General features: G+C 45.7%; 1 protein-coding gene across 2 annotated transcripts in view; it reads right to left on the bottom strand.

Moving 5' to 3' along the window:
* Ns4 (Nucleostemin 4) overlaps positions 1-17,459 on the bottom strand; it is an 86,561-nt gene that overhangs the window by 35,702 nt on the left and 33,400 nt on the right. For both annotated transcript variants that reach the window (XM_050196637.3, XM_055063640.2), the window contains 3 exons: positions 3,626-3,824; positions 3,409-3,492; positions 259-438 (listed from right to left, as the gene is read on the bottom strand). In XM_050196637.3, the coding sequence (XP_050052594.1) occupies positions 259-438; positions 3,409-3,492; positions 3,626-3,824 (463 nt within the window). The remainder of the gene's footprint in view (positions 1-258; positions 439-3,408; positions 3,493-3,625; positions 3,825-17,459) is intronic.

Here is a 17,459-nt window from a genome sequence, read left to right as displayed (position 1 = left end):
AAATACGAATTAGAGAGTTTTTACTGTAGTAAAGACATATGCGATTGGTTATGTTATTTACAGTATGCCTGCCATGCAGATTACTGTCCAAAGAGGTACGATTTGTAACATTCACCAGTTACAGCATGCCTGCTTTGCAGATTATTGTTCAAATAGCAACTTTATGCTAACAGTTCATTTCAAGAATCCAAGGAGCAACACAAGGAAAATAAATGAGGGGTGCAAAATTCAAGAGGCCATAATAAAATGAAGTCTGACCAACAAAGCCCAGAGTGAGACGACCGCCTTTGAATCTCTCCTCTTCGTAGAAGCTGGTGTCTGGTGCTACGAGCTCTGTGGGGGCCGAAGCTAGTGCGTCATGCTCTTCCTCATCGTCATCATCCCCTGCCTCCTCAGCAAGTTCCTCCTCTATCTTGTTTCTCCAGGAGGTCAAGTCCACTGCAAAGAGTGTAAATGAGAGATGGGACAGCTCACCTGGCCAGGTCACAGCACTACAATATAGTTTAAAGGGTCTGACAACCAATTTTCATGGTACCCCCCTTACTACAATAAAGTGCAAGCGTCAAAATATATACGAACTGCAATTTTAAGCAATAAGTATGCTGTACTGAATAACAGCTGACTTACGTACAGCAATCTCATTTACTACATCCGGAGTACCAAGATTTCACCACCAGACTTACTGGTTTTTGAGATTTTCTTTGCCAATTTAAAATTTTAATTCCTACTTAAATCGCAAACAGCATGCTGGATTCTGCCACTTAAATCATGGTCATTTAATTTCTATCGAAGTCTCATAACACATTGTGGCCAGTTGTCAGTCCTTTTAACTATCTTGTGAATTGCACTCAATCTTTTGAGCTGCTGCACACTTACTGGGTGATTTCTGATAAGATCAAATAAATAACAGCTGGTTGACACTTTTAATTTGCTTGGTATTGTTATGTCGCTGCCTGATATCTAGAATGCACACTTATTTTGGTAAAAAAAATTTTTTTTTAATACATTGTAAACCATGAGAAGGTAAAGTGTTTGACAACACATGACTTGAAATTTGCTTTGAGAAGGTGTTTGGAACTTCATCAGAAAGTCTACGTATACATTCTAATTTAACAGGTATAAGATTGTCAGTTATTTAAGAGACGAACAACAAATTTTTATGGCCCTAATCTTTTTTTTCTAGTGCAAATGGAAGGCTTGCTAGTTGAAGTGTCAAATCCTCCAGTGGTAACACAGAAAACATTGTGGAACATTATTAATCAGAATTTTTCTATCTGCAGTCGTGATTGTGTTTATGCAGTCACAATACGATTGCATTACAGTTGCTTAAGTATGGAATGACTTGTACAGAATAGTATAGTATAGCATGACTTGTAGGGACTTGCTTAAGTATAGAATAGTGACTTGTGGGTCGCACATAGGTCACCTCAGACAACACTGCCACATTTGTGCCAGTCCCCTCTCACTTCTTGTAGTGTCAAGCAGTGTGGAGAGGCCCTTCCATGAGGCTTGCCCGGTGAGCGACAGTAAGAAAAGGGCACAATGCTCCTCCACTCCACAGTGCACAAAGGACACTATGGCCAGGTTCGTTGACTCTCTACATGGCACAGAGCTGTTGTAGAGCTAGAACGCCAACAAACATGGGTTAATTATTAACCCAAGGCAGACCACAGTACGGCAGCCAGGGTGTATGAGCAAAAGCTATCGCAAGAGTAAAGGTCCCACGTCAAACTCATAGAAATCTTGTGGAACATCTGCTGCGGTGAAGAAGCATTCAGTGATGAGAAGGTGCCCGGAAGGTGATCACAGAGACAAATCATGGTAAATCCCGGTGACATGTACTCACACATGCAACCTGAACCCAGGTCCCGCGCACTCATATATAGCTTTAACTACACCATCTTACTGTTTTTCGCGATGAGCTGGAGTCTCGTCTTCGAATTGCAGTCACTTAGCTTCAGTTTCATTGCACTATTGTGCTTCACGTTCAGCTGGTGTCTCAGCTGCCTGATGGTTGCACTGTTCCTCTGCATAGCAATGCTTTCTCTCAGCAGCTGCAGCCACCACATTAGCTGCCATCGCGCTTTCTTCTCGTGCGGCACATTGGGGGTACCAAGCTACCACAGGACTAGGGTGGAGAAAGACTATAACACCCTCTCTAGAGTGGAAAGGAGCAGCTCTGGCAAAGATCTGGGCACACGATACCTGTTTTTCTGATGACAGACTCCTTTAGCGATACGCCCATAAAACATCCATTATAAAGGCTCTTGCGATTGATACTGTATCCAGCATAGGACACCCACTTGTGTGGTCTATAGAAATGTTTAGTGCAAGAAGGCAACATGTAAAGTAGATAGCAGCAGGATTCATAACAATTGATCTGCTTTAGTGATGCACACCAAAGGAATTGTGTTGCAACTAGGTAGTAGAATGCTCACTAGCGGTCAAATAGAGCCGAAAACTGTGAGCCTGCCATTAACTTTGGATGTTTATTAACCAGAAGTATCAAACCACAACACCAAAACACAATGTGTATCATGGTGACTGCATGTCATCTCATCTGCATCCATTTGAATTTCTTGCTTGTGTTTGACAGGCAAGCCATGAAGTGCGGGCAGCAATCCATGTCAATAAATATCACTGCTTGCTTCTTTGTTCAAACAGGGTTCCCTCTAATTATGCACTAATTGCTGAATGGATTCTGTCAATCTCAAATGAGTTATTGACATAATTTACATATAGAAATTTACCTATACCAAACTAATTTGGAATATATCTATTGTCTGCTGTAATAAAGTCCCAACTTCTACTGCCTCAGCTGCAATGACAGATACACTTTTCTTTATTCGCTTAAAACTACTTATTTGGAGCTTTTTTCCTTTGTTAAATAGCAGGATTAGAAAACATTACAGTGCTCATTTCTATAGCCTCCAAATTAAATGTTACAGATGACATTGATGCAGGTTTTCATGCGTGCTTTCAGCACCACTATTGTACTTCATTACCACAACACTGATTACACTGCTACTCGATGCTAAAACCAATATCAGTACTCAGTGTGTGTGAACCACATGCTGTGTCACAAGGCATAGACCATCTTAATCTTGTAAGGACCACTGTACCAGCATTTGCACTCACGGTTTTTTACTCTTCCTCATTCTTGAATTGCAGAAAAACTGTTGCAATGACAATGATCATTGTTTACTTGACTGCTGAACTATAATATATTAAATGAATAGATAACACATCAATGTGAACACACGTACAGGAGCAAACTTTTCCAGGTTCAGTCAAAGTATGTGCTAATAAAGCAATTACTGCTTTAGATAATTTCCTTTCTCAAACTGATTATTCAGACCTTCTCACGGTCCCTGCCAGCTTCTATGAAAAATTGGAAGGCACACATACCTTGATCTCCTACCATGTCTTTGCAGGCATCGAGGAGCCCTCGACAGGCTTCAGAGGCCATGCGTAGCTTGCCTTGGCGCTTTCCTGTACAATGTGCAAGGCTATTATAAAAAAACTGGCCTCATCGCAGTGCTCTCTTAGCATATTCTGATTATTGTTAATGTGCATGGTGAAGTCACTCATCTGTATAATTCATAAGTGCAGAATGGGAACTGACCTCGTTTTCCCTTTGCTGTCATGCCTGCATAAGATGCAAAAGGCAGCACTATTAAGCCTGGGTAACGCTCACGAAAAAAGGTTATCCAGGCAGCCGTAAGGGTATCTGGGACCAGATCTACTTTGTTAAGAATCAGCACAAGTCGTTTTCCGAGTTCTTGAGTTACATGGATGTAGAGAGCTGGTGGGAAGTGCACCACCTGCAAACAGCAAAATGAGAGGCCTTAGGAAAGATCTTAATTCAGAAATTTTATAGCGGAGCAAAGCATTAAAGGGCCCTCACTAGGTCTGGCCATTTTGAGCTGACAAGCATAGAGCATACTATGTGCGCCAATGATCGTGTTTGCAAAGAATTACATTGCTACGTGCCGCAGAAAGGCCTGAAATTTCAATCCGAACGCCGTTTCCCTCTTCACTCGCGGTGAATCCACCTGGAGAGGGACGGTGACGTAGTCAAGCTCCTGCGCCTACGTAATCGTGTCCACAGTGTGACGTAGCTCGTGGTGACACGTGACTGAGAATTATTCAAGGCAACATCTGTTATTTGCGTGACCTGTTGCTTGAATTGATGAATTGAGGTTTAGAGAAATAATAACACACAAACGGAATGTCTGCATGTTTTCTTGTTTTACTTCGCACTGAAGCAAGAGCGATGTACTTCCATTTCGTCTGCTTGTTCTCACGGTCGTGCAGTCACATGCGCAGGTATCGAAACTATGCCATTTTTTACTATGTTCCAGTGCGTGATCATGCTCTGCGATCTGCTTGCTTTGCCTCAGTATTCGTGTAGCACTGAATTATACTGCTAGTGATATGTCCTTGTGCATAGCGTGCAAAATCGTGCACTGCATGGGCGAACGCAGGGAAGGAATTTCGCTTGCAAAGGCTAGATGGGGCGGGCGGGTGGAGAGGGAGTCTCGCTATGCAGTGGAGCCCACCTGCTGAAATCATGAGTTCGTGGCACTGAAATATTTCTATCTGGGCTATTAATGAGCTGATTTGAAAATTTTTTTTGGCAGAACGCTCCCTAGAGGACATATAACAACTTCCAGTGTATAACCAAAATTTGTTATGGGGCCTGGTGAGGGGCCCTTTAATGTATTGGCTGCAAAGTGCAGTTAATTACAGTTAAGGACAGTTATTGCAGAGAATTTAAATGTGATATAACCGATTTTTACTACAATTAAGTTACATCAGAAGAAACATGGATGAAAATGTTAGTTTAAAAAAGAAATACCTCTGCTATCATCAATGTAATATCCAGTGTATGCAGGATCAACATATACAATGTTTTATTTCATGAAAATTAGCCAGAGGTTGTTTTCTTTTTTTTACTTGGTGCATTTCCTCTATGTATTGTGCATTCTACCACTTTCCAATGATGCATTATTTTCATTCACCTCAGAGCCACTCAAGAAACTGATTACTAAGTTACTGAATGTAAAATTAAGCATTACATTTAGGGGGAAAAAAGCAGTTGTATTATTTTGTCAATGCATCAATGTCTAAATATTCATCGCTGTGATCTTCGAGCTTCTAGTCACCAAGAGCCCTTTTAGCACCTTCACAGCACATTCTGAAACTGAACCTTAAGGGCTGCTAACCTGGCACTATCAGAAGTTTTGAAGACAAGGTCTTATTAGCTGACTTCTGGTGGATTTGACGTATCTGGGTATCTTGTAACCATGTCTAGACAAATATGGTCGTATAGGTGACTTGTAGGTGTCATATAAGCATGAAAATAGTACTAAATGATACCTCGTCATGCAGAGAATACGGAGCAATAGACAAAAACTAAAGATATAATAAAATATGAGTGTAATTACAGAGTGTCTACTAAGTTGGCATTTTCAAATTTCCTGAGTTTTCCAGGTTTTCCCCGAGTGACCCAGAACTTTAGTTTATGTCAAGATGGGCTGACACCATGTCACTCGATGCTGTCACTCTCTAGCAAGCATGTTAAAAAATTAAATAAATCGACTTAATCTAGTTTGAATAGTAAGGAGTAGCATTTATTTTACTCCAAAAGAAAACAGAAGGGATGGGTTAGTAAAATGCACAGCGAATAAAATATCTTCAAGAAAGAAATGGTAAAACTCATTGCAAATTGAGTCGAACATTCTCAAATACGAAAAAGGAGTTGCATACATAAGCAAATATTTTCCAATATGAGCTATTTCTATCAACTGATAGCAAGCTCATTGGTATGAGGCCCGAACTTTGTCACAAGTGAGATTCTCTCGCAACAGCTGGTAAGTCAACCTCAGTTGACATGCTCTCAGCCTGTGCACAACGCCTCAGTGTTGCCTTCCACTGCTTTAAAGATTTTATTTTGGTTCAGATGAGGGACATTTGCAATCTCGGCGTCAGTCAACACTTTGTTTTTTTGAGCTCAAGCTCATTCAAAGCGGTGGCGGCACGCTTCTTTTCCCGTTCATTCTTTAATGCGTAGGTCGTTTCTGTTCTCGTCCTCCTTCCACTGCGCGTTTGCCCCACGGACCATTTGAAGCATCCCCTTGGTCAGCAGTACAGCCAACGTCCGATTTGACTCCCTACGGGCGGCGAAAACATCCGAAAAATCGGGCAGTTCGAAAAAATAAATACATGTCTTTTATCGCCCTTAAGGGCTAAAATCGCCACAGGCACATCCGAAGAAGCTCTGAAGGCCTGCCAGGACACTTATTAGGCATATCGGTACTCGTACTGTGACAAGAGATGGCGTGTGCACGCGTGTATACATACCGAGTCCCGTGACAATTGACCCTTCCCACGCTTGTTTTGCTTCACCGCAATACTTTCGCGTATGCTTCACAGCGTAACATTGCTGTATTGAAGCGAAGCTGACTTCCGGGAACCGGCATCATGCAACGCACCGTGCTTTTCGAGCTTCGAAGCCAATCGCGAGGACCACAAAGGCGGAGTCGGTGCCATTGCTGGCAGCGGCGAATTCTTTCAATTAAAAACACAGTACCCAACGGCAAGAAGCTTCATAGCGAACGTCGAAGCAGCTAGGCCTAGCGTTGCCGCAGTGGTGGCTACGGCTGCCAGCGGATCTGCGTGCGAGAGCGCCGGTCTGAGGCGGCCAGGTAATCAAAACGGCAGCGGTTTTGGCTTTGGTTAATGCCGTTTCGGACCTGTGGTCACGGCGAAAAGTGCGGAAAATCGGACAGCGAAGGGTTCTTGCGTCCAAAATTTCAGATACGTTTTCAGAAACGTTCTATGGAATACGTGGTGGTGCCGCGAAGTCGTCCGAATAGCACGATTCCCGGCATCCGGTAAGTCGGCCGTTGACTGTAGGTCGTGGACTGTACACTGGCAACTCGTCCAGCCGAAGACGCGGCGTCAAAGACAATTTGTTGCGATTCCTCTCTGTTACTCGAGCCATCATTACCGCGACTTTCGTTCCCTTTCAATAAAACTACGGCTAATTTTCCCTAATAGAAGCACAAATTTCCCGAGTGTTCCCTGAGCGTTTCCGGACTAAATCCTTGAGAATTCACGCTTTTCCCGGTTGGTAGCCACCCTGTAACGTCAAGAGACTCTATTCTCGACACGCATGGCGGCTGCACGGCCGCCATTATCCGCCATGTTTACTCTCTGATTGGCTGTCGAGAGGTCACGTGCTTTGAAATTTGTGCCGGGAAGCGGAAATTTTGCAAAATGCAATTTTGCGTTTTCATCAAGATGACGAAACACTGACGTCGAGCTGCAAATGTTATGGACTAATACATTTTTTTGGTCCTTAGCAGCTATATTGCGACGTCAGCGCTTCAAAAAGAATGTGAGCGGTAGCGTACAGAAGCCAGTGCAATGCATCCGCGAATATGTGGTGGCGATCCAAGATATGCGCCATGCCAGCTTGCATATTGAGGAGCGTCACAGGAAGTGCTGTTTCGTAAACGTCATTTTGACGATGCGTGACGTTGCGCTGGGCCGCCATTGTTGAGATTTTCCGCCATAATTTTTGGTGCGACGAGCCGCGCGAACTATGCTAATGAGCAGCCATATGCAATGGCAGCCGAGAGGAATGCGTATCGCCATGGTACAGTGAACTTGAAGTTTTTTCTAGTGCACTATATCCATGGTATCGCCACATTTTCACCGTCGTTTGGCGCCATGAAAATATTTTGTTCATAACGCTTGCTCATAGTATTTGCATCGCTCTCGGGTGGTGTTGGCATTTGTGTTTGGGGCCATCATTTTTTTTAAAGAACGCGCTTATACGAAAGAATATTGGTTGAACATAGCAAACTTGTAACCAGCGAAGTGAACAAGAGATGGCAGCGCCGGCGCTTGCGTCGCACTAGTGGATATCTCTGGCGCCCGCAACGCTATCGGTGATATTCGGCCGTTCCTCAGCCAGCCGAGTCGGGCTGAGTCACTTGCGCTTCACGAGATAGCGATAACGTGGCCAAGAACGTGCGCGCATCACCTCTGGTAGGTCGCGTATGTTGTCTCAAGGAAAAAAAACAAGCGCGTTGGCTCCTACATACGATGACTCATTCCATTTCCCGGGGACACGAATCCTAGCTATTGAAGCAGACGACGGAAGCCAGAAGCGTTTTCGACGGAATAATCATGCGCTTTGAGCTAGCTGCTTTATTTTTACTGCAGAGGAAAACTGTTTTGCTTTACCGAGAACCTTACGTTCAGCGCCTTCATTTGTTTCTTAGGCAAAACACCAAGTTGGCGTCACGTTACGAAAGCAAAATGGGGCCATCAGTGCCATTTTATTCGCGTCGCGTTAGGGTGGCTAGAAGCCACCCTAGTCGCGTCTACGTCACGCATCGAAGAAAATTGCGGAATGTCCAGAATAGCGCCCAAGGTTTCTACTTAGTGGTACGGCTTTGGCACTGACTGGCTTTCATCCTAAAATAGAAATACGTGTGCTAAAGTAAATAGTTAAGTCGATAAAATCGGCAATTTGCTTCGTTATATTGAAATTTCGTTGCATTCAAATTCGACCTTATATGCAAATAAGTACAGTCGCCGACCGATTTTCCTTACATGGAAAGGGGCCGCAGAATTTTCTGAATTACGGGGCAATCGAAAAAAAGCAAATTTTAATGAGAAAACAATTCCTGTCGATAAATTTGAGAGCCGGCAACGAATGATACGGTTTCATGCCACCTACGTCGACGATATCTTTCCCATCGGCGGTACTAATTAAGGGAAGCCAGCCGCGCTTTCGCGTGCAGTCCGCCCCCGCGACTGATAGCCTTGCCCGTACTGGGACGACGCAACCTCCAATACTAAACACAAGGTAAATGTACCTGGTAGCGAAGCTTCCATAGGAGCCCATACGTTCAAAACATGGCGGTCCATCGGCGGTCCATAGAGTTACTGGAAAAAATTTCAGAGTACCGCATTCGTTTTCCCCGCGCCGCCGACGCGGTCATTGGCCCAACCATACCACGTGACTTTGGACTTCCAAGCGCCGGGCGGGCCGGCTGAGTTAAAGCGCAGGCAGCGCAGGTTCCCTACGTTTTTTGGTGTTCCGATTGTCGCGCTCGCGTTTGACTGAAAGGAAATCATGCCTGGCTGCTGCGCCTTTGGATGCAGCAACCGAACTGAGTCTGGAAAGACTCTTTTCTAGATTCCGACCGGGAAAAATGACCGAGGGCGTAGTTCTGCGTAGTTACACAGAATCGGCCGGGAGAACTTCAAGCCTACAAAAAACACCCGCGTGTGCGAGGTATAAGTACACTTTGCTTGTGCTTTTCGGCACTGTTTTAGAAGATATTTAAGCGAAGTGCACGCGGTGTTAGCGATGCTACGAAAATAAGAGTTCATTGCAGGGATCGTTCGCGCCTTGCACGTTTGACGCGGGCACACTGGTACGCGTTTGTTGCTCAACACACACAGTTATTCCGTGCTCGTGGCATGCGAAGGTAGGCTAGCCACCCTAGCGAAGGCACACTTGTCGCGCGAGAATTCCGCGTCCTCACGTGCATCAGGTACTCGCATGATTTCTCCGCGCACGTGAGCGCGCTCTCGCCTTGAGTCACTGAGTCACTCGACCAATATGGCACTTGCTTTTCGCAGATCGTGACGATCGCAGTCAATAAAAATATGGTCAACACGCGGCCCATGATACTTCCTTTTTTTCCACTTATCCTTTGCTCATTTATACATACGCATTTCGAGCTTGAAACCAATGGCCAGGTGATTAACAACACATGCTTCAAATTTTGAGCTTGTAAGCCGAGCAGATGCAATGAACTGAAGTCAGCATACATATTATGTTTTATGTTGAAATGCTACGGTGCATACCCAAATAATGTTGTGCTTGATGCATAACAATAAATACGAAACAACAGAACACCCAGTAGCTTTAGTTTCGCTCTGTCACTATGAATGTTACATAAACCGCTCTAAAAGCACCAGAATTTTATACATCGCCTATGTAACTTGGAAAAAAAAAGTGCTGCGTCACGAGCGGGCATTCCTGCTTTTTTTTTTTTTTTACACAGGCAGCAAATCTTGGCAGTCTAAGAAAACCGTCATAAATAAGTTGAGAAGAGTAGCCGCTCATGAACGCAGTAGACAGCCGCGTTCATAAATCGCAATGTAGCAAACTCTCGCTCATAATCAGCGTACGGAAGTGCATATACGTTGCTGCAATCATGCAAATGGCTCATATTGGCCTTCCCCAAGATTTAGTGCGCAAAATGGTCCTCGAAGTTGGTTTTTACGCCTGCTGTGCACAGATCGTGTTACGATCACGGCGCAAACACCGGTGCGCACACAGCAGTCGCAGTGTGTCGTGCGTATACGGCGGACGAAGTCGCCCGGCAGAATCGAGAACGCGCGGTATCCGTTTACAAACTAAATTAAATGTATCCGATTTAGCTTGTGAAATTATACAATGAACGTACAGTCGCGGACAGAATAAAATGGACCACGGGGTCTCCGAAAACGTTCAAATCCCGAGCAGCCTGTAGGAGTAACCAGTAAAACTGCCCATGACAACGTTGTTAGCATATTCTAGTCGAGGTCCAAAATGCAAATACCAGATTGCGTTGTAAGGTTGCGGAAATATTCAGCTTTTTCTTAGATTTCATGGTCCGTAATATTCTGTCCGCGACTGTACGTGCCTGTGACACTGTCAGGTGTTAGTTTCGTCCTGATTGGAAACATTCAATAGAAGCCGACGGCGGTCCACGATGTTCATGCCCAAAAGCACAAGCTTGCCTCATTCCGGCTCGAAGTGACGAAATGTTTCGTTCATAGCGCACTCCGCGGAAGGGGAAAAAAAAAAAAAAAACGCGTGCATAAGCTCCCGATAGCAGCGCTAAGCTGCTGTCCACAATCGTAGCACAGTTCCAGCAGTATAGACACGATCGGTGTGCAAAACAACCACCGGCTGCATTACTTCGCACAAAATAACATTTTATTTTCGTTCTTAGCAACCATTATCTCCGGGCACAAAGTATTTGTACTTCAGTAAACACTCAACCCGATGTGTCGCCGAATATCAAGCTCTTCCAACACGCCAGCCTTCCCGCGACGCAGTCGAGTGTTGCCAGTCAAATCCTGACCTTTGCGGTACTCTGAAATTTTTTCCAGTGACTCTAGCGGTCCATGGGGCTTAAGGCTCGTTTATAGACCGACGTTATCGGCGCGCGGGCGGGCGTCGTTCGCGGTGAGTCACGCTGCGTCGGTTGCGCTGCGCCAGCCGAGATGCCATCCTCGATGCGCGCGCCGTCAGCTGCTATCTTCGGAGCATGCGCAGAACGTCCGCCAAGTCGCGCGCCGTCCGCAAAATCCGTCTGCCGAGTTGTGTTGGCGCCTTTTTCTTCGCGCGCAATGCATTGTGGTGCGAGAGTTCCGCCGACTCCGACGCGCGAATGGCTCAGGAGCCATATCGGCGCCGGGCCCGTCGGGGCGCGTCGGAAGCCGCCGGTTTAAAGCCCCTCGCCGGTTACGTTGACTGCGCCGGTGTATGTGGTGGGAACACTTCCGGCGGAAAAAAAAAATGTGACGCCGTGTCCATTAAAAGCAGAAGTGACGTCATTTTGTTTTCGAAGGCGCGAAATTTGTTTTGTTGTTCTTCCTTTGGAGCTATATATTCAAATGCCCTGCCATTCGACTTGATGGGCGTTTCGAGCTTTCAGAGTGGACAGCGATGCAGGAAAAGGCCAGCCGTACGGTTGTCGAAATCGCATCCCTGCACAGAACATACTTTCTTTGGAGGCCGACGAAAGCTTTACTTGGATGCCAAGCCCGTCGGCCAGCGCAGTCGCACGAAAACAACTACACAATTATCTGGCGGTCGTAACTCACTACATTTGACTGAACAGATTAAGAAGCAATGAAGCTACCCGCGTCACCAAATTCAGACAAACTTTGACAAGCAAGAAAGCACAAACTGTGAGGGGGGGCGTATTTAAACAGGTGATACGAGTGCGCCTTTCTGCCCATTTCAAGACGTGCATTGCATTGCGAGTGATAGTGGCGTCAACGCCCCCTGTAGCGATGGGCGCTTAAAAGAAATGCATTTATTCATAATAATAAAATTAAACTTGTATTTTCTTAACTCGTCACGAATGTATAAAATTGTCTAGGAATTTTATTTTCGTTGAATGAATCTAACTGTGTCTCGTTTGAATTAAAAAACGCGTTTTTCTTTCCCAATGTTTGTTCCCTCCAAACATAGTCGCGCTTCAATCGCTGCTCCCATAACCACCGTTTATAAAGCTTTTTTAGTTTCAAAACTGCTCCTCCGAAAGCGGGCGCGTTTTGCGCCTAGGCACTGAGATGGCGCTGCGGTCGAAGTTTGCGCTACGCTAGCCACGCTGCCGACGTTGCAGTAGCCGTGGGCATTTGCATCGCGTTTTCTTGTCGAGTAGTCCTGATTTTCTCCCTGCCAGTGTGTGTGCATTATCGTGAGTAGTTATCAAGTTGCGCTTCAGCAGCTTTCGGTGTATGGTATGCTGTGCTCGGTGTGGGCGCTCATGTTGCCCTTATTTTTGGGACCCGCAAGTATGCAAGTAGCGTGGGCTGCCGCTCTTGAACGCCAGATTTCTTTATTTTGCGTTTCAGAAGGTAGGTGGCGCACGTGATTTATCTTAGTTATCTGGACAGGAAGGCAACAAGTTAGGTTTGAAATTTAGTGTTAGAAAATCAGGTGTTATTGTATTCAATGAAAACAGTGAACAGACAGTGGAGATACAGGGCCAAGAAATACCTCGGGTAACAGAATATAAATACCTTGGTATATGGATAAACGAAGGCAACGGATATATGGAAACACAGGAAAAAACCATAACAGTCAAGGGGAAGAGAAATGCAGCCATAATGAAGCACAGAGCGCTATGGGGATACAATAGGTACGAGGTCCTCCGAGGTATGTGGAAAGGGGTAATGGTTCCAGGACTTACTTTTGGAAACGCGGTTGTTTGCTTTAAATCAGGGGTACAATCAGGACTCGACGGGAACCAAAGGTCAGTGGGTCGCCTCGCATTGGGCGCTCACGGGAAGACTACAAATTAAGCTGTGCAAGGGGATATGGGCTGGACTAGTTTTGAAGTGAGGGAAGCCCGCAGTGAAATTGAGTATGAAGAACGGCTGAGGAATATGGAGGAAAGTAAATGGGCTGGGAGAGTGTTCAGGTATCTGTACAGGCAAAACATTGATTCACAGTGGAGGAAAAGAACTAGGAAGCTTACCAGCAAGTATGCGGCCTGTGGGGTGGGCAACACAGCAACAAAGAAGGTCAAGCGGAAAGTCAGAGAGGCTGAATTAATCTCATGGGTGGCGGCAATGGAAAAGAAACCTGCCATGAGTAACTACTTAAGGGGAAAAAACGAAATTAGGAAAGAAACCATTTATGATAACTCAAAGGGAAGCTCATTACTTTTCGAAGCGAGATCGGGATGCCTTAGAACACGCACCTATAAAGCGAGATATAAGAAGGAAGAAGAAACATGTGCTTGCTGCGGTAAAGCTAGGGAAACGACGGAGCATATTTTATTAGAATGTGAAGACGTCTACCCAGCGGTCGATTTAGGCACCACTGGCCTCCTTGAAGCCCTTGGGTTCAGCGGGAGCAGTGGTAAAGCAAACAGGTCCGCAGTAGGCATTAGTAAGAGGCGATTGGATGATTGGTGGAAGAAAAGTAGGGAAACGACAAAAGACGGAGACGTACAAAAGCACAGTTCGCAATAGGGTATCAGAAAATTTGGACGTGGTAGTTCCTAGTGGTTTTTTTTTTTTCATTGGTGAACCTAGGTAGGATATTAGGCAGCATAGTAGTAAGAGCTTGGTGGCGCAAGCCACCGCCCCGTTCCAAAGGGGACGCTCATAACATCCATCGATCCATCCAGTTAAAATGTGTTAGGACTGGGCAACCAAATGTCAACGTGTTTCGTGCCGGGATGTACCAGCGGGTACCGGCGCAACACAGAAAAGGCACTTCTCTCCGCCAACCGATCCGCTTCTCCTTGCAAAGTGGGAGAGAGCGATACCCCACGCAGACAAAGTGTTGGGGAAAACATGCAAAGTGTGCGACACCCATTTCCAAGGAGGGGACATTGTGCAGTCATATCAACATATAATCAACGGCAAAGGGATTAAAATGGAGCGCGGAGTATGGTCTTTCTGCAGGAGTGATGCAGTTCCTACCGCATTTCCCAATCTACCGCAAGACTTATTCTCAAATCGTAAACGGAGAAAATCTCCGAAAAAGAGAGCAAGTGTCGCAACAAACGCAGGGGCAACTCGGAGCGACGCTGCAGAAGACACCGTACAAGAGCAACCGGAGCCCGTGCAAATCAGCTGTTTGAATGTTAATGAGTTGGTGGAGAAGAGCGCGTCTTTGCTCTTGCCTCGGCAGTGCAGATCGGCAGCTCTTGAAGACGAAAATGGACAGCATCACAGATTGTTTTTTACGAGGCAGGAATGGAGGGAAAGGTACACATAATATTGAAGAGTGTCGTAGTTCGCAAGGACATGAGCTACGTAGTGTCTGCCCGCGGAAAACTGTTGCCGACGTTGCCCATGGATATGGCAATCACATAAAATTACATAAAATGATGAAAGTGACCTCCTGCATGAAGTGCAAAAAGGATACAATGGCTCGACAAGACTATCTACCTCCTGAAGCAATGCTTGTGACTGAACGCGAATTTGTGACTGGCAGCCTTGTTTGTCCTTCAAGGAATCTGTTTAGCTGCGTGAAAAGCACAGAAGAGACCGCTGTGCAAGCATAAAAAAACGAAGCCTTTGGGGACCTTTTCTGGAGGGTTTTAGATGCCCTTGCCAAGACAGGGGCAAACTGTATCGGTTGCCCACAGCATAGCTGTGATTTTACAGCAAATATTGTACACTTCTATTTGGTCACACGAATGCGCTTTCTTTTCCCGAAAGAAGATGCAGGAGAACGACAGTGCCAATAGAGCTCGGAGGGAACGTAAAAAACAAAAGCTCGTGTGAATGGTAAATGAAGTAAAAAGGAAAGTCTCTGAATTTGCGTGAAAAGTTTTAATAAACTATAATATGCTAATACAAGTCTACTAAAAACGTATCTGCAATGTTTTTATAACTATTTACCAGATGTAGCAGAGCAATGCCAACATGATACCCATTTATCAGGTAGCCCTCTATATGTGCCCTGAAAACTAAGGAGTCGCTTTATGGAACCTCTCTAGACGACCCTGGAGGGTGTATCTCGTCCTTAATAAAATTGGGGGAAATGTTCAAGCTTTGTTGTTTCAATTTTTGTAAATCCTGACTTGCGCGATTTCGCATTCAGAAAACAGGAATAAAAGTTACTCGCGATCAACGTGATTGATACGAACAGGTAGCGTCAGCTTTCAAGCGCCAGTGCGAAGTAAACTCATTTCGCCATACCGATGCGGAAGCTATGAAACGCCAGCGCCGAGATGCAGAGATGATGAATGAGATCCACACGGTTTCTACCATTGCTTATAGATGTTTTGATCAATAAACGTTTATTAATACGCCATGTATACGACAGCGTAGTTTTCTACAGCACGTTTAAAGCGTTTAAACGCATTAAAAACCAAAAGCGCGAAATGCACACGCACAAAAGCGACTATTCTGCCGAATACAAAATGTAATCGCCAATGGCCACCTTTTTTCTAAATCACTGATCGTTTGTACGCATACGTGGATTAACTCCTAAAACTTGTACAGCGCATATAATGACGCCGTGAAGGGCGAAGTTAAGCGCCGTGCGAAAGCACAGCGGAACGCTACGCGCCTGTAGCAGACGATGCGCTTACTTGGCGCAAACTTCGACAGCAGCGCCGCGGTGGCAGGTACAGAGGCGGGCCGCATACTCGCTGCAGGCGTGGCGAGGAGATACGGAACTGAAAAGAATCTATAAACGGTGCCCATAACCCCCCAAGCTGATGTCGGTGACAATCTGTACTGAACCGCTTTTCGCCCGAAGCTTCGCGACCTATTTGAATCGACCTTGCTAAACACGCGGGAAGACAGCTTACGTGGTGCTACGCCGCCTTGGCACGCCACTCTTTGCACACTCGGCAGATTACCTCTAAAGCAGGGTGCGCCGATGCGCACACGCTCAACCGCGCTTAGGGCCGCTTTACGCTCGAGCCGCCCATCGCCGCAAGCCGCACCGCACGCGTGCGGTCGCGCGAAAGATTGCACGTATCAACCACTTGTGCACAAATTTCGGTTTACAATGTGTAAAGTATACACTGTGCACACAGTGTAAATGGTAATTTGTGCACACGTGCTGGATATGTGCCATTTTTCGCGCGACCGCAAGCGTGCGGTGCGGCTTGCGGCGATGGGCGGCTCGAGCGTAAATCGGCCCTTACAGCCATGCGCAGGGACGGCTGTGACGCGCGCCAGAAATCGAGACGCGTGCCAACTTACCTCCCACTCCGCTTTCTCCTCGCGCGCGCTTGATCGCGTTACCGCAGGCTCGCTCCCCTCCCCCTGTTTCCCTTTGGTCGCATGGGAAGGCAGCACTCGTAATGCCACTATCCATGGATGCCATTATCTTTCTGTCTCACCCTCACATTCTTTCACTCGCACCTAAAGTACACAGTGCGCGGGGCGCGATAGGATCTTATCGCACTTGGACTTTATGCGGAAGATGATGCGGATCCGTTGCGGCGCTTGCTCTTGTCGCGCAGCGCACGATTTGAGAGGTACGTTTGCAAGCAGCCGCATGTAATTCAATCATTGGATCATCTGCGTCCGCCGAAGTTTATATTTATCGTCTCAGCATTTTTTTATGCAGCGGCAGTGAAATCTCTTTATACTGAAATCATACAAATTCACTTCGCTATATTGAGGTTCTAAATACATGGTGTTTTATAGACAAGAGGTTATGAAAAGTTATATACTTCGTTATATCGAGAATTTCGTTATACCGAAGTTCGTTATATCGAGGTTTAACTGTATTCAGAAAATTAGTGACTGCCACTTTTTAACAGTGATCTACAAAAATTATAATTTCGTCTCAAATCACCTGTTTTTATTACAAGAGAACACCTTGTATAGTATGATGTTTATGCTGAAGTGCAAGAAAGAGGTCCCTCATATAGATTGAATTTGCCATGTTTACATGTTGCATGTGTTCTGTTAAAGGCCAACTATGTACAAAATTAGGAACCCTTCCCCTATCAGAAAATGGGGGTACACAAATGTGCACCTGACCTTTGTCACGGTTAAGTAACCCACAGGTAACTGTGCCAGATTGCTTTGGCCTTCCGCTCCCTCCACTCACAATCTCCTCATTGCTGTCGTATTGCCTGGGCTCGGGCAGCTCTGACGGCTGGATCACTGCACCTATGGCAAGCCCTTTCACGGGCGAGTTCTCACTGCTGCTTGTC

This window comes from Dermacentor andersoni, chromosome 1 (assembly GCF_023375885.2).
Source record: "Dermacentor andersoni chromosome 1, qqDerAnde1_hic_scaffold, whole genome shotgun sequence".
NCBI classification, from domain to species: domain Eukaryota; kingdom Metazoa; phylum Arthropoda; class Arachnida; order Ixodida; family Ixodidae; genus Dermacentor; species Dermacentor andersoni.
This window is presented reverse-complemented; position numbering and strand designations above follow the sequence as displayed.